At 50.0% G+C, this 23,596-nt stretch overlaps 1 protein-coding gene across 1 annotated transcript in view; it reads right to left on the bottom strand.

The window, feature by feature from the left end:
- ACE2 (angiotensin I converting enzyme 2) overlaps positions 1–21,700 on the bottom strand; it is a 100,235-nt gene extending 78,535 nt beyond the window's left edge. The window contains exons 1-4 of the mRNA XM_030202314.1: positions 21,517–21,700; positions 20,832–20,990; positions 6,433–6,526; positions 5,231–5,374 (exon numbers count right to left, since the gene is read on the bottom strand). Of these exons, the coding sequence (XP_030058174.1) occupies positions 5,231–5,374; positions 6,433–6,526; positions 20,832–20,990; positions 21,517–21,699 (580 nt within the window). The 5' untranslated portion in view covers position 21,700. The remainder of the gene's footprint in view (positions 1–5,230; positions 5,375–6,432; positions 6,527–20,831; positions 20,991–21,516) is intronic.
- Between the last annotated feature and the right edge of the window lie 1,896 nt (positions 21,701–23,596).

Below are 23,596 nucleotides of genomic sequence, written 5' to 3'. Positions count from 1 at the left end.
GTTCAAGTGTACAGTGCTGCGTATGTCTAGTAGTGCTTATAGAAATGTTAACTAGTAGTAGTCTTTGGGATTCCGGAATCTTGCTACTCTTTGGGATTCCGCACAGAATCTTGCTACTCTTTGGGATTCTGGAATCTTGCTACTCTTTGGGATTCCGGAATCTTGCTTCTCTTGTCCTTATCCCTTATCTGGCCTGTTTGTCTGTTCTGAGTAGATTGTAAGCTCTGTCGAGCAGGGACTGTCTCTTCATGTTCAAGTGTACAGCACTGGGTATGTCTAGTAGCGCTATAGAAATGATAAGTAGTAATAGTCTTTGGGATTCCGGAATCTTGCTACTCTTTGGGATTCCGGAATCTTGCTACTCTTTGGGATTCTGGAATCTTGCTACTCTTTGGGATTCCGCACAGAATCTTGCTACTCTTTGGGATTCTGGAATCTTGCTACTCTTAGTCCTTATCCCTTATCTCGCCTGTTTGTCTGTTCTGATTAGATTGTAAGCTCTGTCAAGCAGCGATGCGTACGTCTAGTAGCGCTTTAGAAATGATAATTAGTAGTAGTATAATATTATCAGTTTTCTTCAGGGATCTAGTGATTTAGGCACAGCCTTTTACACCAACTCTTTGGCTCGTGGCAGTGATCATGCTTAGAAAATGGATGCATTCTTGACATGCTTTACTGGTATTCTATAAAGAAAAATAGACTCTATAAAGGGGCATCAGCAAACATCCACCTGGAGTCTATTTTTCTTTACAGAATACCAGTATAGCATGTCAAGTAGATGTGTGCTGATGCCCCTTTAGAGAATTATCTTCCAAGTGCCTAAAAACAAGGTGAGGTGATGGCAAAAGGGTATCAGACATGCTCACAATATTTACAATCCTTGTTGCTTCTGATGGTCTTTATCTAGGTGTGTATTTATTTATTTATTTATTTATATATGCACGCTTCGTATACCGCCATTTGTACACTGGACAACGAGGTGGCTCACAATTTAAAATTAAGAGAGGACAGGTAGAGAACAACTTGAGAGAGGATAATGGGAAGGGATTATTTGGGGGAAAAGGAGGGGAGGGAAAGAACTGCTCCAAAGGCCTAAGAAGTTAATCAAGGAGGGGCAAGCCAGTTTGAATTTCATGTATCTCTCTGCCTTCTTTCTTCTCCTCTGGACTGGTTTTGCACCCTCTCTGCTATTTTATAAGTGCATTTCAAATGCAAGGGATTTCTGGTAGTGTCAGTGATCATGCCTAGAATATGGACACATTCTTGGCATGTTACACTGATCTTCTATGAAGGAAAGTAGGCAGATGCATTGCATGCGCCCCTCTAAGTCTATAAAAATACGTGCTGTTAACTTTGCACAGTAAAGAGCAAGTGATTCACCTCTCTTTCTACTCCTCCTCCTCCTCCCTTACTCCTGTGCAGACTCTCCACACTGTGCTTCCTAATACTGGGTCCTAGGAGTCTCTTCTCCTTTGACCTACCACACACAGGACCCCTCAGGACTAGGCAGGAATCATTTACCCAGAGCTCAGGTCCTATCACACAGATCTCTAGCAACCTCAGTCCCACCACTTCTGAGTGGAGGGGTAGCCTAGTGGTTAGAAGAGTGGGCTAAGAACTGGTGAAGCCAGGCTCAAAACCTACTTCTGTTCCTTATGGTTTTGAGCAAGTCTCTTAATCCTTCATTGCCTCAGGAAGAAACTTAGATCTTAAGGCTTGGGGGATAGGGAGATACGTGGAGGGGCATAATCAAAAGGGGCACCCAAGTTTTCCTGAGGACATCCTTGCAGGACATCCCGGCGAAGGGGCGTGGAAACCCGTATTATCAAAACAAGATGGGCGTCCATCTTTTGTTTTGATAATATAGTTGGGGACGCCCAAATCATGACATTTAGGTCATCCCTAGAGATGGTCGTCCTTAGACTTGGTCGTTTCTGATTTTCGGCAATAATGGAAACTAAGGATGCCCATCTCAGAAACGACCAAATGCAAGCCCTTTGGTCGTGGGAGGAGCCAGCATTCGTAGTGCACTGGTCCCTCTGACATGCCAGGACACCAACCGGGCACTCTAGGGGGCACTACATTGGACTTCAGAAATTGATCCCAGGTACATAGCTCCCTTACCTTGTGTGTTGAGCCCCCCAACCCCTCCCCCCCAAAACCCACTACCCACCACTGTACACCACTACGATAGCCCTTACGAGTAAAGGGGGGCACCTAGATGTGGGTACAGTGGGTTTCTGGTGGGTTTTGGAGGGCTCACATTTACCGCCACAAGTGTAACAGGTAGGGAGGGATGGGCCTAGGTCCGCCTGCTTGAAGTGCACTGCACCCACTAAAACTGCTCCAGGGACCAACATACTGCTGTCATGGAGCTGGGTATGATATTTGAGGCTGGCATAGAGGCTGGCAAAAAATATTTAAAAAAAAATTTTTTTGAGGGTGGGAGGGGGTTAGTGACCACTGGGGGAGTAAGGGAAGGTCATCCCCGATTCCCTCCGGTGGTCATCTGGTCAGTTCGGGCACCTTTTCATGGCTTGTTCGTAAGAAAAAAAGGACCAACTAAAGTTGTCCAAGTGCTCGTCAGGGACACCCTTTTTTTCTTTGATTATGGGTCGAGGACGCCCATGTGTTAGGCACGCCCAAGACCCACCTTCGCTACGCCTCCGACACGCCCCTGGGAACTTTGGTTGTCCCCATGACGGAAAGCAGTTGGGGACGCCCAAAATCGGCTTTCAATTATGCCGATTTGGTGAGGCATATACTTAAGATAAGCTTCCTAGCTTCAACAACCCCATTCCTAATTATTGCCTTCTGTACTTCACCTTATAGATTAACCCTATTTCTGTTACATTGGACTGTATGAACTCTGTGTATGTGCTCATTTTAATGTTGTTATCTTACAGTCGTTATAATGATTTTATTTTTTTGCACTGACATACTTGTAAACTGCTGTGATTGGCCCAAACCAGAAGAGCGATATAGCAAATGATCTAAACAATTAAATATATAAATAAAATAAAATCAGATAGCTCAAGAAGGATGAGGATTCAGTAAAGGCTACTAATACTATTACTACTACTTATCATTTCTATAGCACTACTAGACATACGCAGCACTGTACACTGGACATGTAAGAGACAGTCCCTGACTGACAGAACTTACAATCTAATCAAGACAAACAGGACAAATAAGGGATAAGGACAAACAGTAGCAAGATTCCGGAATCCCAAAGAGTAGCAAGATTCCGGAACCCCAAAGACTACTACTACTTATCATTTTTATAGTGCTACTAGACGTATGCAGTGTTATACACTGAACAAGTAAGAGACAGTCCCTGCCCAATAGAGCTTACAATCTATTCAAGATAGACAAACAGGACAAATACGGGATAAGGGAATTACTTAAAGATGGAGAAACAGACATGGGTACTGAACAAGTGAATAGTGTTAGGAGTTAAAATCAGCCTTTAAAAAGTGGGCTTTTAGCCTAGATTTGAAGACAGCCAGAGCTGGAGCTTGACATACTGACTTAATAAGTCTATTTCAGGCATATGGTGCAGCAAGATAAAAGGAACGGAGTCTGGAGTTAGCAGTGGAGGAGAAGGGTGCCGATACGAGAGATTTACCCAGTGAACGGAGTTCCCGGGGAGGAGTGTAGGGAGAGATAAGAGTGGATCGGTACTGAGGAACTGCAGAGTGAATGCACTTGTAAGTTAATAAGAGGAGCTTGAATTGTATGAGGAAACAGATAGGGAGTCAATGAAGTAACTTGAGGAGAGGACTAACATGAGCATAGTGACACTGGTAGAATATAAGTTGTGCAGCAGAGGTTTGAACAGATTGAAGGGGAGAGAGATGGCTTAGTGGGAGACCAGTGAGAAGCAAGTTGCAGTAGTCTAAGTGAGAGGTGATAAGAGTATGGATAAGAGTTTTGGTAGTGTGCTCAAAAAGGAAGGGGCAAATTTTATTGATATTATAGAGAAAGAAACTACAGGTTTTAGCAGTCTGTTGGATATGTGCAAAGAAAGAGAGAGGAGTCAAAGATGACCCCCAAGGTTACGAGCTGATGAAACAGGGATGATGAGAGTGCTCCACACAAACAAAGAATGGGGGAAGAGGAGAAGTGGGTTTAGGGGAAAAGATAGAAAGATCAGTCTTGGCCATGTGTAGTGTCAGATGGCGGTGAGACATCCAGGCAGTAATATCAGACAGGCAGGTTGAGACTTGGGCTGGATTCTTGCCGAAAAATTCTGGTGTGGAGAGATAGATCTGGGAATCACCAGCATAAAGGTGATATTGAACACCATGGGAGGAGATCAGAGCACCAAGGGAAGAAGTATAGATGGAGAAACGAAGAGGTTCCAAGACAGAGCCCTGAGGTACACCAATTGGTGGTGGGTTAGGAGGAGGATCCACCAGAGCATACACTAAAAGTGCGATGGGAGAGATAAGAAGAAAACCAAGAAAGAACAGAGCCCTGAACTCCAAATGAGGCCAGCATATCAAGGACTAGGTGGTGATGTAACAGTGTCAAAAGCAGCAGATAGATTGAGAATGATGAGGATAGAATAGAGACCTTTGGATCTGGCCAGGAACAGGTCACTAGAGACTTTGGCAAGAGCTGTTTCTGTAGATTGCAGAGGACGAAAGCCAGATTGTAGTGGATCATGAACAGCTTGAAGTGAAAGAAAGTCAAGACAATGGTGGTGAATAGGAGGTTCAAGTAGCTTGGATAAGAACGTAAACCACTTTGATTGTAACCACAGAAAGGCAGTGTATTAAGTCCCATCCCCGTGGAAAAAAAAGAAAAAGAGGAGTGTTGGATTCATTGAAGGTTTTTTGAAGAGTGGTGTAACCGCAGCCTGTTTGAAGGCATCAGTTGTAATGGAGAGTGATAGACCGAGGATATGACAGATAGAAGGGATGACAGTAAGGGAGACAGAGCTGAGTAGATGGCTGGGAATGGGATCAGAGGAACGGGTAGTCAGTTTGGAGGAGGATAGAAGATGTGCAGTTTCCTATTCTGTTATTTTAGAAAAGAAATAAAAAAGGTGGAAGGGATTGAAGGAAAGCTATGAGAATGAAATGGGGCAAAGTGAGTCAGAGGCGACCTGGTGGAGAACTCAAGATTAACCATGAGAACCTTGTCATAGAAGTTCTCAGCCATAGTCTGGGGGGAAAGTGAAGGTGGGGTGAGGGAAGTAATGAACCAAAGAGTGATAACTCACCATTGGCTTTTGCAGCCTCGTTTTCCAAATCAACATATTCTTCATAAAGTGGTCTCATCATTTTGCCAACCCCAGAGCGCCAACCTTCCCAGGCCCATAGCCTCTGGTAGTAATCTGTGCTATTAGACATAATTGTGTCCAAACCTACATAAACATTACAAAACACAATGGTTATACTAGTAAATAAAAATATAAAATATAGGTCGACATCCACGTTCTGAAGCCTTGACTGGACTGTGACTGTTTTTCGAGAACTTATCTCCCTTTACCAGGTCACTGCAGTGGCCAAAGACTACTGTACTAGGAATTTAATCATGAACTGCACAGATAACCTGGCTATTTTCAAGTCTACATGCTTAGTTTAGATATCTCGTGAATGAAATTTAAAAATTGCAGCTTTAGTGTACCAGGCATGGGTAGTTCTCCTTGGTGGCTCATGAGCATGACTAAAAATTAATGCATTCAATTAACAAGTGTAGAGTTCCAGTTCAAACATGAAATAAAACGGGTGTATATTTGCCAAAGGTATGAGGTTTTACAATGCCAGAAAGAAGGGAACCACAAGTAACCAGACTTGGTTAACTATCGTGCAACCTTCTCGGAAGGTTCATCCCTTACTGAGAACTTTAGGAACATAGTGTATTTTTACAAATGAGAATCCTGGAATTTGAATTTTTGCAACTTTCTGGCTCCAAACCAAGGACTCTTTCATGGAATTAGAGCTGCTTCTGGTTGCTCCTAGCCATCCTTTCAATACCCTCTATAGGGGTCCGTGTACTAGCTGTTGTTTCAAATGGAATTGGTAATGTGTCTTACTTGCTGGTCTTAGCCCTGGTGTTACTTTGGAGGGCAGAGAAGAGTCAGGAGCTGTGGAGGTAGGGAAAGTGAGTGGAGGTTCCTGCGTTGTCTGTAGGCCATTTTGATGTACGCATTGCAACTGGTAGGAAGGGAGCTGGTGAAGGTTCCAGGGGTCATGGCCACAATGTAAATACGGTCTTGAGCATGGTGACGGATGTGGTGGGCTGTGCTGTCAATTTCAGGGGTCATGTCCAAGGGGTAGGGGAAGAACGTGCCTGCAATGGGCTGTGGCTGCTCTGAGAATAGAGTGGAAGGAGTGATGTGCGTTAATGTGGGATCCAGCAGAGGGTTAACTACTCCTATGGAATGAAATGGTCTGCTAGGAGCAGCACTTAATAGCATACCTGGTTCCAGTGGAAGGCAGGTAAGTGGATTCATAGGATCACATACAGTCCCAGTGCTGTAGATGGTACTCATGCTACTTAAGATCTCTTTGAGCTGTAAAAGATTGTAGGTCATTAAAAAACATGAAGATATAATCCAAACTGTATAGCATTAGTCAGATAAACATAGTAACAGAGTAACATAGCTCCATCTCTACCTGTTTTCAAATCTATGCTGAAAACCCACCTTTTCACCACTGCTTTTGACTCCTAGCCACTACTCAATTGCCCTCCCCTTGTTCCTTCTCACCCAGTACTTCCCTCGCCCTTAATTGTCTTGTCTGTCTGTATTTTTTAGATTGTAAGCTCTATTGAGCAGGGACTGTCTCTTTGTATCAGGTGTTCAGCGCTGCGTGCATCTGGTAGCGCTATACAAATGCTAATAATAATAATAATAATAATAATAATAATAACATAGTAAGTGAAGGCAGATAAAGACCTGAATGGTCCATCCGGTCTGCCCAACAGTCACATTCATTATCAACTCAAGATTCAATCAACAATGAATGTGATACTATATACTTTCTCACAAGTCTTTCTTTGGCGTTTCTGGGACATAGACTGTAGAAGTCTGCCCAGCTCTTTCCTTATGTTCCATGTACTGGAGTTGCCATCAAAACTCACAGCAGACTATCCAAATCCATCTTGTCATTTGCGGGACCCAGACCATAAAAGTCTGCCCAGCACTGTCCTCGGCTCCAGCTACTGAAGTTGCAATAGAAGCCCTTTTCAGCTTATCCTAAACTGAATTGCCTTATACAGACACAGACCTACAAAGTCTGCCTGGCATCGGCCTTAGTTCTTTAAAGCCAGAGTAGCCATCCAAGCATCACTCACACATTCACCCCCGGAAGCCATTTAAGGGTTTAAAAAATTTATTTATTTTTGTTTTCTATCATCTATTGTCTAAATAGAGTTCTTCTGTGTTCATCCCATGCCTTTTTGAATTCCGTCACCGTTTTTGTTTCTACCACCTCCCTCAGGAGGGCACTCAAGGCATCGACCAACCTCTCTGTGAAAAAGAATTTCTTGACATTACTTCTAAGTCTACCACCTTGCAACCTCAACTCATGTCCTCTAGTTGTGTCATTTCCCCTTCTCTGGAAGAGATTCGTTTCTATTTTAATACCTTTCAAGTATTTATACATCTGTATCATATCTCCTCTGCCCCTTCTTTCTTCTAGGCTTCCAAGTCTTCCAGTCTCTTCTCATACATCTTATGGCGACAGCCCCATGTCATTTTTGTCACCTTCCTCTGGACCGCTTAGCAAGATACGGCCTCCAAAACTGAACGCAATACTCCAGGTTGGACCTCACCAGCAACTTGTACAGGGGCATTAACACCTCCTTTCTCCTGCTGGCTACTCCTCTCTCAATGCAGCCTAACAACCTTCTGGCTATGGCCACCACTTTGTCACACTGTTTTTTCGCATTAAGGTTCTCGGACACCATCACCCCCAAGGTCCCTCTCCCCGTCTGTGCATATCAGCCTCTCACCTAATAGGACATACAGCTCCCTCTCACCGCCTAGGACATACAGCTCCCCAAATGCATCACTTTGCAGTTTTTTCTATTATTAAGTCTCTGGTACTTAATTTCCTTTCTTTTTGTTATTTAAAAATTAATAAAAATGATTGAACAAAAAAAAAAAATTTTTAATTGCCAAACATTAGACCATTTTTCTAACTTTTGCTGATCCCTTTTCATGTTTTCCACTCCCTCCAGGGTGTCCACTCTGTTACAAATCTTGTTATCATCTGCAAAAAGGCATACCTTACTTTTTAATCCTTTGGCAATGTCACTCACAAATTTATTGAACAGAATCGGACCCAGCACCGATCCCTGAGGCACTCCACTACTCACCTTTCCTTCCTCCAAGTGAATTCCATTGACCACTACCCTCTGGCGTCTGTCCGTCAACCAGTTTCTAATCCAATTCACCACTTTTGGACTTAACTCCAGCCGTTCAAGTTTATTTAAGAGCCTTCTATGAGGGATCGAGCAAAGCTTTAAGTTCTGGGTAGAGAATGACACGGTGACAGGGACCCACAGTAACTGCAGGGATGGGGCGGGGACAGATCCTACACGGATGGGGTGGGGATGGGGACAGATCCCACAGGGACGGGGCGGGAAGGGGACAGAGCCTGTGAGGGCGGGGACAAACTTTGTCCCTATGTCACTTTCTACTTTGAAGCCTGTTAATGAACTGGACTGTTATTTATGTTTGATTGATGCAGACGACAATATTTGATTTTTTGGAAAAACAAGCAAACATGCTGACCACAACTAGCCAAATTTGCACAGAGGATCCTGTACATCCTGCTACGAGCACATCTTCTAAGAAGACATCTTCTATTGCAGGAAGGACTGTGAAAGACAGGACAGCTAGACCAGTGGCGTAGCAGGGGGGGCTGCCACCCGGGGCGGGACGGTTCGCCGTTGCACCCCCCCCCCCCGGGTGCAGCACGATGACACTCCCCCCCCCCCCCCCGACCAGCTCCCACACCCTACCTTTAAAAAGAATATCGGGAGGCGAGGCGCTGCCCTGCATGTAAAAGAAATGTGGACCGTTGGGCCTTCTCTCGCTCTGTCTGTCCCGCCCTTGCGGAAATAGGAAGTTGCATCAGCAGAGGGCGGGACAGATAGAGTGAGGGAAGACCCGACGGTCCACATTTCTTTACGTGCAGGGCAGGCGCCAGGCGCTGCACCTCGCCTCCCGATATTCTTTTTAAAGGTAGGGTGCGGGAGCTGGTCGGGGGGGGGTGTCGATTCGCCGAGGGGGGGAGCTGGCAGGGAGCACCCCCCCTGAGCTGACACCCGGGGCGGACCGCCCCTCCCGCCCCCCCCCCTTGCTACGCCACTGAGCTAGACTGAATCCTGAGATTGGTGTTGACTTATTTATCACCAGATTAAAAAATCATAGGGCATATTTGTCCCCTCTAGGGCATACAGAATGGGTTGTATTTTGTACCCCTGGACAGTTTTAACAGGGTGGATTCCTTGGGGTAGTAGAAGTCAGCTAACGTTGGGGTTGGAAGGGTAGAGGGTGGTGGTGGGAGGGTTTATTATAGTTGTTCATTGTTATCATTGTTTTCTATTTGTAATTTATACACAACTGTTTCACAGCATATTGTTCCTTTTTATACTTTAATAAAAAGATTTAAATATAAAATCATAAGTGCTTGAGGCTTCTGCAGATGAGAACAGAGCCCACGGGGACGGAGCGGGGATGGGGACAGAACCTTTGGGGACGGGGTGGGGACGGAGACGGGGCCTGCGGGGATGGGGTAGGGATGGAGACAGAACCCATGGGGAAGGGGCGGGGACAGGGACAAATTTTACCCCCATGTCATTTTCTAGTTCTGGGTTCACTGTTGGTTGATGGTGTTTTTAAAAAAAACTATAGTAAGGGCCATTTGGATATAACAACAATGTCAGAGGCAGATGATGAAGAAATTCAAAAGAGCTGCAGATCTGGAATGACTGTCAAGCTTGTTTTCAAAAGTGATCGCCGGCCATAAATCGGGAGATGGCCGGCGATCTCTCAAAAGCGGCCAAATCGGTATAATCGAAAGCGGCTTTTTTGACAGCATCACCGCTTTCCCGTCGCCTCGCCGGCGAAAGTTCAAGGGGGCGTGTTACAGGTGTTACAGGTAGGGGTGGGGGATGGGCCTGGGTCCGCCTGCCTTAAGTGCACTGCGGTACCCACTAAAAGTGCTCCAGGGACCTGCATACACGCAGGCCTCTAGGACTTGTTGCTGCTGTATAACCTTGGCACACCAGTTGACACCTGAAGACTAATCTCTTTGAAAAAGTCCTTTATTTGATTAAGCACGTTTACTCACAATTAACTGCAGATCAGAGGTTGTGCCCCACTGGCAAAGAGTCTCCCTGGTACTGAGATTAGCAGTAGGTCAGAGCTGGCAGAATGGTGTATAATGCCCTCTTTCAGCAACATTCTAGGTAATAACTAAGTTCTCTAACGTGGGTAACACATGAAAGGGATCTAAAACTGGCTTACAAAAATGGCCACTACCTCATGGACTACCGGAAACAAAACAGGGCACACTCTAGTGATGTTCCTAGGGTGGCTGACACCTGGGGCGGATCGCCGATGCGCCCCCCCTCGGGTGCAGCGCCCCCCACCCCTGGCGAAAGGCCACCACCCCCCCGCGAAAGGCCACCCCCCCGGGTGCATTTTTACCTGCTGGGGGGTTGCCGCACGCCTGTCTGCTTTGCTCGTTCCATGCTCCCTCTGCCCCGGAACAGGAAGTAACCTGTTCCGGGGCAGAGGGAGCACGGAACGAGCGGAGCAGACAGGCGCACGGCACCCCCCCAGCGACATGTACCCGGGGCGAACCGCACCCACCGCCCCCCCCTAGGAATGCCACTGGCACACTCTGACCCAGTTAGCAGGGGGAAAAGCACCATGGGAGTAGAGCCCACTACCCTACACCCACCACAATGCATTGCTGATGTGACTCTGCAGTGCACCTAACAGAAAAGGTGTCACACTCACCCGAGAGCCACATCGCAACCAGGGAAAGGCTGTCGGAGGATACAACACATTCTGCTGTCATGGAGGTGGGTACGGCATTTGAGGCTGGCATACAGGCTGGCAAAAAAGGTTTTTAGTTTTACTGTTTTAGTGTAGGAGGGGGTTGGTGACCACTGGGGGAGTACGGGGAGGTCATACCCGATTCCTTCCGGTGGTCATCTGGTCAGTTGGGGCACCTTTTTGAGGCTTGGTCGTGAAAATTAAAGGACCAAGTAAACTGGCGAAATACTGCTGAACGCCGCTTTTTTTCCATTATCCGCGAAAGCTGGCCATCTGGTAGCCATGCCCATGTCCCACCTTCACTATGCCACCGACACGCCCCCTTGAACTTTCGCCGGCAAGGCGACGGGAAAGCGGCGATGCTGTCACAAAAGCCGCTTTCGATTATACCGATTTGGCCGTTTTTGCGAGATCGCCGGCCATCTCCCGATTTATGTCGGAAAATGGCCGGCGATCACTGTCGAAAATAAGCTTGATAGTAACATAGTAGATGACGGCAGAAAAAGACCTGCACAGTCCATCCAGTCTGCCCAACAAGATAAACTCATATGTGCTACTTTTTGTGTATACCTTACCTTGATTTGTACCTGTCCTTTTCAGGGCACAGACCGTATAAGTCTGCACAGCACTAGCCCCGCCTCCCAACCACCAGCCCCGCCTCCCACCAACGGCTCTGCCACCCAATCTCGGCTAAGCTCCTGAGGATCCCTTCCTTCTGAACAGGATTTCTTTATGTTTATCCCAGGCATGTTTGAATTCCGTTACCGTTTTCATCTCCACCACTATATCTTTTTTGAGATACAGCGACCATAATTGAACGCATTTCTCAAGGTGAGGTCACATCATTGAGCGATACAGGGGCATTAATTTGCATCCCTTTCCTAATAATTCCTAGCATCAGAAGATTTCAGTGTATTGTTGACAATGACACCTAGATCTTTTTCCAAGCATCGGATAACTATGATTCGGATTTTTCCTCCCAATGTGCATCACTTTGCATTTGTCCATATGTTTCGACACCTTTGAATAGTTTTGTGTCACCTGCAAATTTAGGGGTCCTTTTACTAAGGTGTGCCAAAAAATGGCCTGCGCTGTTGTAGACGCATGTATTGGACGTGCACAGGTCCATTTTTCAGCACGCCTGCAAAAAAGGTCTTTTTTTTTTCTTGGCTGAAAATGGACATGCGGCAAAATAAAAATTGTTGCGCATCCATTTTGGGCCTGAGACCTTACCGCCACCCATTGACTTAGCAGTAAGGTCTCACGCGTTAACCTGGTAGTCATCGTCAGCGCGCGTACACTGCCAATTAGCACCCGGTTAGCGCCATGTGGTAGAAAATAACAGTGATCAGCATAACGTCAATGATGACTGGATTGTAAAGATGGCTCCTGGGATGTGGAGGAAATATTACGTGACTAATAAAGCTATCATAGTAACATAGTAACATAGTAGATGACGGCAGAAAAAGACCTGCACGGTCCATCCAGTCTGCTGAGGAGGAAGGAGGTGTTTTAGAGAGCTCTGCTGACTTCCAGTGGAAAGGGAGTGAGACCTAGCTCCCTCCCCAAAGATGAGGAGGGTCCCTGGGGAGAAGGCCTCAGGAAAGTCCCAGGCTGTGGGGCCTCCTGGGGCCCGGGACCAGAAGGCCGAAAGGAGTGGCTCTCTCCCTGGTTTGACTACCGGGAGAAGGGAAAGGAGTCCAGTGGACCGAAGGGAGAAGCAGCCTGGTGGAGGCCACAAGAGCATTTCCCCCTCCATGGCCCAGCTTGCGGAAGGTAAGCGAGAAGACAGTGGAGGGGGGAGGAAAATAGTACAGGCCCCAGAAGGGCGCTTCCAAGGAAGGGAGAAGGAAGAGGCGATGGAAGTTTGCCAGAAGCCTTTGCTGGAGGCAGATGAGAGTGAGAGTGAGGAGAGTGGATCGTCAGATGAGGAGTTCCTTGAAGTGAGCTATGACCCTGATGATCCAGCAAGTAGTGTGGTAAATATTGTAAGACGAATTAAGCTGGTGGAAAAAGAAGTAGTGGAGCTAGGAAAACGTCTGAAAATGGCAAGAACTATGTGTAAATTTGCCCCAGCGGAGCACAGACAAATGTATGTTAAAGAGGAAGCCCGGATATCGAAGTTGTTGGGGAAAAAAGAACACTTGTTGAACTGTTTAAAAAAGGGCTCTGTGAATCCTTTGAGGGAGCTCTACGTTAACCGAGAAAGGATGGCTTCTATACCACAGTCTGGGGGTTCAGGAACACTACAGTTGCAGCAAGCTTCAGTGTCTTCAGCAGCATTAGAATCTAAAGAGTTGTCTGGGTTCAGAGGTGACCCCACTTTAAAATACATGAGACAGTTGGCAACACAGTCCAGAGCACTTACCCCGCAGCCAGAGGATAAGGAGGCAGCGGCAGGACATGGCTCTGAGGAGGGGGCTGGAGCGGAGATCCTACCTGTGGAGGGGAGGACAGAACTCAGTACATTGTCAAAACTCCAGATAATGGAGGCAGCAGAGGGAGACGCAGGTAGCAGCCTGTTTTCTACAGAGGTGGTGGTCGAAGTCTCAGAGGGCTTACCTGCAGTTGTGCAAACAGCAGAGACAGTTGCCGTGAAGGAGGCCCTGTTGGAAAAGGGTCAGCAGAGGCAGACTCCGGTATTTTTGGCCGGGTCTGCAATGACTGAAGTGGAAACCGAAGCAGCATGGCATCTGGAGAAGCCCCGCCCACGAAGTCCGGGAGCAGGGGAGGTCTTCCCTGAGCATGGAGTAGCTGGCGGTTTACAGGAGAGGGGTCGGAGAGAGAGGAATAGGAGCGGGCAGCAGCTGGGAGCTCATTTGACCAGCTGTCCATTACAAGAGGTGAAATCGGGGGGTGCTAACAGCCAGCCTGTGGCGGTATCAGGAACAGACAAGCCATGCCCCCGGGAAGCGCCAGCCATTGGGAGAACGCAGGACGGACTGCACCAGAAGCAAGGGGGAAGTAACCCGATTGTTGAGAGACTGTCGTTGACTAGAGAAGTGGACATGGCAAGTCCAACAGATGTGCAGCGGGTGGTGGAGCGGACCTGCCAGCAGGACGGCTGGGAGCGAGGAGCCAAGGGGAGCGGCGGAGTTCCGGAGGCTTCGCCCCTGGTGCCGGAGGTTGGAGGGAGTTCAGGGGCGGAGCGAGCAGGGAGTCTGGTATCGCCAGCTGCAGACCTGACTGGACAGGAGCCAGAGTATCGCCAGGAGACAGAGGAGAGGAGGCGATTAGCCCAGAGGCTGGAGCCTGCAGTGGCAGGGACGAGCAGGGACGTTCCAGGAAGTGGAGATGGGCAGGACAATCAGTTGGAGGCAGCCCAAGCAGCAGAACTGACTATGGACGTTGCTGGATGTTTGTCTGAGAGGGAAGGGGACGGGGGACAGCGGGAGGGGGAGGGGGCTGTGGAGATTGAGGAAGGGAGAGGGATGAGGGGAGGGGCAGAGGGACAGAAGGGGGGGGAGGCAGAGGGAAGGGCTGGAACAAGTGTGGAGGGGGGGCGGTGGGGGCTGGGGTCCAAGTCCTTTGCGGCAGTAGTCCAGGGAGGGGGAAGGAAGGAGGGGGGGAGATCGGGTGGTTTTGAGGGCCCAGGGAGGGGTTGGGGGGGAGCGGGGACAGGGGGTGGACAGCTGCCTAAGCGGCGAAATGTGGTACAGCTCAAATGGATAGGGGAGGGGGCAATGCCCTCCAGGGATCGGGTCTTGAGGCTGGTGATGGGGATGGGGTTTATACCCGAGGACTTTTACGCGTGTATACACCCCATCAACATCCCAGAATATGACTTGAGCTTCATGACCCAGAGGGGGATGGAAATATTCTGGGAAAGGTACGAGGGGGGTGAGGGGAAAGGGGGAGTGGCGGGACCTCAGGGCCATTCCAATCAGCAAGCCGGACCTGGTGCAGGTCACCCTGCTCGTGAGAAATGAGTCTATCTCTGGGGCAGATTTAGCCTACTGGCTACAGAGGTACGCGGAGCTGAGATCCCCGCTTACAAAGTTACCGGATCCAAGCAGGGTTTGGGCAGGAGGTTGGGGAGCCCTGGTCAAATTGAGACAGGAGAGCCATGTGGTCCAGCACATTCCTTCGGCTGCCTTTATCGGTCGCGACAGGATACTGTGCTTTTACAAGGGGCAGCCGCGGCAGTGCTTCAGATGTGGTTCGTTTAGGCACTTCAGCATGTCATGCCCAGTGGTAAAGTGTGGAAGATGCGGGGATCAGCACGCCACAGAGGACTGCACCGCAATCAGGTGCAACCTCTGCGGCGGGTTAGGCCATGCATATCGGAACTGCCCTAGGGCGGCCCATAACGAGTGGGATATGTGGGGGAAGGGACAGGGAGGGGGGGTAAGGGAGGAGGGGATAGGGCAGGGGGTGATAGGCAGGGAGGGGCAAGGGGGGGAGAAGGAGGGGATGCAGGAGGGGGGGCAGCAGGGGGCTGGGTTAGGAGTGGAGCAGGGGGGAGAGGGGGAGTGGGTACAAGTGCCACAGAGGAAAGGGAAGTTTCGGAGGGGGGGGGAAACTAGGGGTGGGCGGGGAGGGGTCACTGCAGGGGAAGAGGGGGGGGGACAGATTTCAGGTGTTGGAGGAGGAGGAGGAAGATAGGGAGGTTGGGAGGGAGGAGGAAGAACAGGGGGAAGGAGAAGAGGTGGAGTTAATGGAGGAAGAGGGGGCGGCAGGGGGGATTGGAGAGGGCAAACGGAAATATGAGGATGCACTGGAGGAGGGTACTGGTGGTAGGAAGAAGGGCGGGAAGGCTCTGGGGGGAGGGGGAGGGGGGAGGGAGGAGGAAGAGGGAAGGGAGGGAGGGAGGGGAAAGGGGAGTAAGAGGAAAGCTGAGGGGGCTGGGCAGGTGGTGAAGGCCCAAGTGCAAGCTTGGGGGGACAGAGTGGAGCTAGAGGAGGATCTGGAGGACCTGGAGGACTTGGGAGAGGTGGAGGACTCGGAGGAGGAGGTAGGGGGTGGGGGGGGAGAGGGGAGAGGGAGGGTTCAGGGGGTGGGTCCGGATAGAGCAAAGAAGAAAGGAAGGAAGAAAGGGGGAGGGGGGGGTAAGGTGCAGACAGGACGGCTGCGGGGGGGGGGGGGGGGGGGGGGGGGATCTGGCAGGGGATGACGTAGACCGCATAGCAGAGGACCTGCTTCAGGGTAAGAAGGGGGTATCCCAGGAGATAAGGAAAGAAGGTGGGAGTGAGCAGACTCGTGACTCGCAATAAGGATGGCAGGCTTAGTGTTGACATTTGCCACGCTGAATGTGGCCAGCATCGCCTCTCCGAAGAAGCAGGGTTTAGCGTATGACTGGTTCGCGAGGGTCCAAGCAGATTGCTTCCTGCTCCAGGAGACTCGGCTGCGGTCCATTGAGGTGATCAGGCGGGCGAGGCGGGCCTGGAAGTGGGGTCCCTCGGTGTGGGGGTTGGCGGGGGAGAGGTATGGTGGGGTGGGGATCTTATTTAAGTCCCACCGGGTGAATATTCAGCGAGTGGTGGAGCTGGGGGTGGGGAGATGTCTTGTTGTGGATGTGATTTGGGAGGATAGAGCACTGAGGGTGGTGAATGTGTACGGGCCCCAAAGCAAGAAGGAAAGGGTGCTCCTCTTTGGGAAGATCAAGCCCTACCTATACACTTCGCGCCAAGTAGTCTGGGGGGGAGATTTTAACACCATATTGCGGAAAAAGGATAGTGGGGGACGATCGGTACAGGTGGGCTATGACGGGGTGAGGCTGGCAGGGATCATGCGGGAGGCGGAGTTGGTAGACGCGCACGTGGCCTTCTGTGAGGAACAGGAGGGGTTCACGTTCTTTCGAGGGCAGTGTAAGAGTAGAATCGATAGATTCCTGGTAAAGAAGGGAGTTTGTCTGGGGGGGTCCACGAAACGTGGACGTGGACTTTTCAGACCACCACATGGTCCTCCTTCAGGTGGGGGGGGCGGCAGCGCAGAGGCCAGGGAGGGGGTTATGGCGACTGAATTTAAAGTGGTTAGGTAGCGAGCAGGTGCGGGAGGAGTACCGCCGGTTTTTGGAAGATCAGGTGTCAGTGCAGGGGGCATTTCAGTCATTAGGGGAGTGGTGGGATACAGTGAAAAGACGAACGCGGGGATTCTTTCTCAGACAGGCGAGAAGGGAGGGGAGGGAAAGGACAAAGTTGGGCATGGCGATAAAGAAAAAGAGGGACACACTGATTTCACAAGGGGGGAGGGAGGAAGAAATACATGATCTCCAAGCACTCCTGGAACAGGTACAGTACAACCGCTACACCTCCTTGGTGTACGAGCGGGACTTCGGGAAAATGTGTAGCCCGGACCCCTTCGCATGCTGCCGGGAGCGGAGGGCGCGCAGGGTGATGGAGGGGGTGCGGGACGCACAGGGGGTCCTGCAGGACACCAGGGAGGGGATTCTGGGGGCAGTGAGGGACCACTTTGCGGCGTTCCTTTCAGCCCAGCAGATTGATATAGAGCAGATGGAGTGTTATGTGGAAGAAACCCCGGGGATAGGTCACGGGGGACCCCAGCTTCAGGCCCTCTTGAACCCGTGGACAGAACAGGAGGTGGAGGAAGCCATCGGGGCGCTCCACAGGAAGACCTCGCCGGGGCCGGATGGGCTAACAACTGAGTTCTACCAGGCCTTTAAGGAGCAGCTGGTGCCGATCCTGGTGAGGGTATGGGGGGCAGCCCAGTTGGAGGGTTCCTTGCCTAGGTCCCTGACAGAGGCGGCTCTTATCCTACTAAGTAAGGGGAAGGACCCGGCGATGCTGGCCAACTGGCGGCCTATAGCACTGCTTAATACAGATCGGAAAATTTTTGCGCGAATGCTATTCCAGAGAATGAGGCAGGTGTCTGGGGATTTGCTGGCAGCCTCACAAGCATGTGGGGTTAAAGGGAGAGGGGTCTTGGAAGCGGCAGTGTGGGTGCGGGAGGGGGTAGAACGCAGTAGAGTGGGAGGGCATGGTAGGCTGTTGGTAACACTCGACCAGGAAAAAGCGTTTGATAGAGTGCAGTGGGGTGTCCTATGGAGCATTTTGGAGCGCTATGGGTTTCCGAAGGGCTGGATAGAGCAATTACAGCTACTTTATCGGCATGCGGGGTGTTTTCCCCTGGTTAACGGGTGGAGAGGGCAGGGGTTTGAGGTAGGGGCAGGGGTCCGGCAGGGGTGCCCGCTCAGCCCGCTGTTGTATGCATACGCCATCGACCCTTTTATAAGACGGCTGGAGAAGGGGGGGGCGGAGGGGCTGGAAGGGGTGGAGGTGGGGGACAATAGCCAGTTAAGGGTCGTGGCGTATGCAGATGACGTTACAGTGTGGGTAGCGGACCAGAGGGAGGGAGGTAGATTGCAGAACCTGATCCAGGAATACTCGCAGGCAACAGCGTCCCAGGTCAATTTTCAAAAGTCCAATAGCCTGTGGGTTGGGGATCAGGGGCTGCAGTTTGAGTTGGGAGGTAGGTTTCCTACAGCTGTGGAACGTATACGGGTCTTGGGAATATACTTTGAGAAGGGGGATTATAGGCTCTACAACTGGGATAGGTGTCTCCATGAAGCGAAGGGGAGGGTGGATAGATGGAAGGGGTGGAAAATGACCATGGGGGAGCGGGGGACAGCTCATCAAGGCACACTTAGTTCCTTTGTTTCTGTTCGTCAGTTACATCTGCTTGCTGCCAGACAGCCGGTACGCGGCCTTGTATGGGGTGTTCTTCCGGCTGCTCTGGGGCAACAGGACGAATCCGGTAAAACGGAATGTTACATATCTGCCTAGGAGGGGGGGGGGGGGGGGTGGGCATGATAAACCCAGTCCTGTTTTTCAGCGCTTTGTTCCTGCAGTTCAATCTGGGGAGGGCGGTAGGGCGGGAGCCACCGGGGTGGGCTAGGAGTGTCCTGCAGTGGTGGCCGAGATATTGGGACCTATGGCGGGAGGGGGGGAGGGTAGTGGCACTGCGAAGGGGGGCCCCGGGGGGGGTGAGTTATTGCAAGACCCTAGTGAAATTGGTGAGGGTGTGGGGGCTGACGGTGGGGGAGGTGAAGGCAGGACAACGGGGGGTCTGGATGGACAGAGTACGGGCGCAGGTGTTCTCAGCTCCTCTGGCGCTGAGGGACGCGCCGGCCCCACGGATGCAGCAGGGGTTACGGTTGATTGCTTCGAACCGCATCCCAGTGAAGTATAAAGACCTGGCGTGGCTGTCCTTTCACGGTAGACTGTACGTCCGAGGAAATTTGAAATATCGCAATGTGCGAGATAGAGGGTGCCCACGGGAGGAATGTGCTGGAACTGAAGAGACGATGGAGCATTTCCTGGTGAGGTGCCCATTTACAGTCCAGGTCTCTGACCGGGTTTCCTCGTTGCTGCAGGTCCCCAGTTTCCGCAACTACAGCTATGCGGACTGGGTGTACGGCCCAGAGGGTGGAGGGGGACGCAGGGATCCGGTAACACGCTTTCTGATTTCGGTGATATTGCGGTACTGCCTCTGGATGGCGCGCTGCAGGGTGTCCCTGTACCAGGAGGTTCGGCCGGCGGAGGTAGTCAGCTGGGATGTGGTAAGGGCAGTGCAGGAAGCGGCGAAGTGGGAAAGGGTGGAAAAAGGGGTGGGGGTGGCTTCGAGGTGGTGGAGACACGTGAGGCTTAAGCCGCCATGAGGGGACATGCTACCCAGGGGATTGTGTGCCAGTTGTCTGAAGGGGTTTGGGGGGTTTGGGGGGGGGGGTCGGGGGGTTGATTCATTGTACTATTGAGGAGGGGGAGGGGGTGTATATAGATAGGCAGACCATGTCTAGCTAGGAGCCTGGGGTTTGATTTGCATGTCCGGTTTTTTTTTTTCTTTGGTTTTTCTAATAAACAGTTTCCACTGTACTATTGAGGAGGGGGAGGGGGTGTACATAGATAGGAGGACCGTGTATAGCTAGGGGCTTGTTTTTGATTTGTATGTTATTTGTTTTTAGTTTTTTCCAATAAAAAGAGTTTTCCAGTCTGCCCAACAAGACAAACTCATATGTGCTACTTTTTGTATATACCCTACTTTGATTTGTACCTGTGCTCTTCAGGGAACAGACCGTATAAGTCTGCCCAGCACTATCCCCGCCTCCCAACCACCAGCCCCGCCTCCCAACCACCGGCTCTGGCACAGACCGTATAAGTCTGCCCAGCACTATCCCCGCCTCCCACCCTCCAGTTCCGCCTCCCACCACTGGCTCTGGCACAGACCGTATAAGTCTGCCCAGTACTATCCCCGCCTCCCACCACCAGCTCTGGCACAGACCGTATAAGTCTGCCCAGCACTATCCCCGCCTCCCACCACCAGCTCTGGCACAGACCGTATAAGTCTGCCCAACACTATCCCTGCCTCCCACCCTCCAGTCCCGCCTCCCACCACTGGCTCTGGCACAGACCGTATAAGTCTGCCCCGCACTATCCCCGCCTCCCAACCTCCAGCCCCGCCTCCCACCACTGGCTCTGGCACAGACCGTATAAGTCTGCCCAGCACTATCCCCGCCTCCCACCCTCCAGTCCCGCCTCCCACCACTGGCTCTGGCACAGACCGTATAAGTCTGCCCAGTACTATCCCCGCCTCCCACCACCAGCTCTGGCACAGACCGTATAAGTCTGCCCAGCACTATCCCCGCCTCCCACCACCAGCTCTGGCACAGACCGTATAAGTCTGCCCAGCACTATCCCTGCCTCCCACCCTCCAGTCCCGCCTCCCACCACTGGCTCTGGCACAGACCGTATAAGTCTGCCCCGCACTATCCCCGCCTCCCAACCTCCAGCCCCGCCTCCCACTACCGGCTCAGCTATCCATGAGCTGAACATTTGGGAAGACTTACGCGGTTATATTTGTCATTTGGTAAAACAGCAGATCCTTTGTCCCCAAGGAAGCGAAGCTGCAGTCGAGTCTCTGGGTCTGTTATTTGATCAAGGGGATAACGGCTGGAATTATCACTTGCTTCCTTATAAAATGAGCTATATATGGCTCCAGCATCATTCTGTAGAAACAAAAAAATAGAAAAATAAGATTAAGACACAGTTCCTTACAGTTGTTCTTTTAGGGGTCCTTTTACAAAGTTGCAGTAAAAAGCGGCCTGCGGTAGGGTGGCTGCGTCTTTTAGGCACGTGCTGGGCCACTTTTGACCACGTCTGGGAAAAAGGCTGTTTTTTACGGGGCCGGGAAATGGGTGTGCACCAAAAATTAAAACTGGCGTGCGCCTATTTATGGCCTAAGCCCTTATACTGCTTATCCCAGAAATAGTGGATTTCCCCAAGTCCATTTAATAACCGTCTATGGACTTTTCCTTTAGGAAGCCGTCCAAACCTTTTTTAAACTCCGCTAAGCTAACCACCTTTACCACATTCTCTGGCAACGAATTCCAGAGTTTAATTACACGTTGAGTGAAGAAATATTTTCTTCGATTCGATTTACATTTACTACATTGTAGCTTCATCGCATGCCCCATAGTCCTAGTATTTTTGGAAAGTGTATATATATGATACAAACACTGAATCTGCACTTACCATCTTTCTGACATTTTCTTTGGTAATGTTGGTGTTATAAGCCCAGGCTGCAAGAGAGCGTTCATTGAATAAGTCTTCCGCTAGCCTGCTGAATTGACTTAGAAATCGCCGAGCCTCATCTGTGACATTTTGGGGGATGCTGAGTGAAACCAAGCCGCAGAGCAGCCAAAGCTGAGGGAACATCTTTCTCTCCTGCCGCCACACTAGTTAATTAACTAAGACCCTTCTGAAGTTAGCTCTCCAGACAGAGTTCAGAGTCTGTGGGAATCAGATCGGATGAGCCTTTCTCTTGTTTTAGGAGCATGTGAATTTTAAAAATCGAGAAGGACACTGACATGTTAATAATTTATTTGAGAGGGGCTAGGTGTTACTAATTTAACTTTAATGGATTTTTTTTTTCCACAAAGGCCTTTACTGAGAGTTAATATGTTCTAAAAAAAAAAAAGGAAGAGGGGTAGCCTACTGGCTCCTTGGCAGAGCTGTATACTCAAAATCCAAAATCTAGACCTAATGAGCAAAAATTATATAGAACCTACACACCAAAAATTGCTCTCACTGTAATGTGATAAAGGACTTTATAAGCGATTAAGTCAATTTAAACAAAAGAAACCTCAAAAACTGGAATACTATTACTAGTACTATAAATCATTTCTATAGCGCTACCAGTCGTACGCAGCGCTTCACAATTGAACATGAAGAAAAGACAGTCCCGGCTCAAAAGAGCGCTTACGATCTAAATCAGGACAGACAGACAGGACCAATAAGGGATAAGAGTTGGACAGACAGAAGGACACATAGGGAAAGGGACTACTGAAGAGAGGAAGACAAGATCAAGGTTACGAGCAAGTGACAAGTTAGGAGTCAAAATCAGCATCAAACAGCCTTTAGCCCGGATTTGAAGGCGGCCAGGGATGGAGCTAGACGTAACGGCTCAGGAAGCCCATTCCAGGCATAAGGTGCAGCGAGATAAAAGGAACGGAGTCTGGAGTTAGCGATGGAGGAGAAGGGTGCAATTAGGAGAGATTTGCCTAGTGAACGGAGTTCCTGGGAAGGAGTGTAGGGAGAGATGAGGATGGAGAGGTAGTGAGGGGCTGCAGAGTGAATGCACTTATAGGTCAATAAGAGGAGCTTGAATTTTATACAGAAACGGATAGGGAGCCAGTGGAGTGACTTCAGGAGAGGGCTGATATGGGCATAACAACAATAAAAACAAAAAGCATGAGCACTGTCACTTACCTTTTTTTTTTGTTTTGTTTTGTTACATTTGTACCCTGCGCTTTCCCACTCATGGCAGGCTCAATGCGGCTTACATGGGGCAATGGAGGGTTAAGTGACTTGCCTCAGAACCAAAGTCCACCACCTTAACCACTAGGCCACTCCTCCACTGTTGCTACTATTTGAGATTCTACATGGAATGTTGCTATTCCACTAGCAACATTCAATGTAGAAGTTGGTCCTTGCAGATCACCAATGTGGCCGCGCAGGCTTCTGCTTCTGTGAGTCTGAGAGTCTGAAGGACAGCACGTACGTGCAGGACGTCAGACTCACAGAAACAGAAGCCTGCGCAGCCTTCTACATGGAATGTTGCTAGTGGAATAGCAACATTCCATGTAGAATGTCCAGTAGTAGCAACATTCCATGTAGAATCTCCAATAGTATCTATTTTATTTTTGTTACATTTGTACCCTGCACTTTCCCACTCATGGCAGGCTCAATGTGGCTTACATGGGGCAATGGAGGGTTAAGTGACTTGTCCAGAGTCACAAGGAGCTGCAGTGGGAATTGAACTCAGTTCCTCAGGATCAAAGTCCACTTCACTAACCACTGGCTACTCCTCCACTAGCAACATTCTATGTAGAAGCCTGCCTTGCCGCGCAGGCTTCTGTTTCTGTGAGTCTGACGTCCTGCACGTATGTGCAGGACGTCAGACTCACAGAAACAGAAGCCTGCGCAGCCGCGTTGCTGATCTGCAAGGGCAGGCTTGTACATGGAATGTTGCTAGTGGAATAGCAACATTCCATGTAGAATCTCCAATAGTAGCAACATTCCATGTAGAATCTCCAGTTGTATCTATTTTATT

The sequence above is a fragment of the Microcaecilia unicolor genome, chromosome 4 (genome assembly GCF_901765095.1).
Source record: "Microcaecilia unicolor chromosome 4, aMicUni1.1, whole genome shotgun sequence".
Classification (NCBI taxonomy): Eukaryota; Metazoa; Chordata; class Amphibia; order Gymnophiona; family Siphonopidae; genus Microcaecilia; species Microcaecilia unicolor.
Note: the sequence above shows the minus strand (reverse complement) of the source record. Positions and strands in the feature narration are given on the sequence as shown.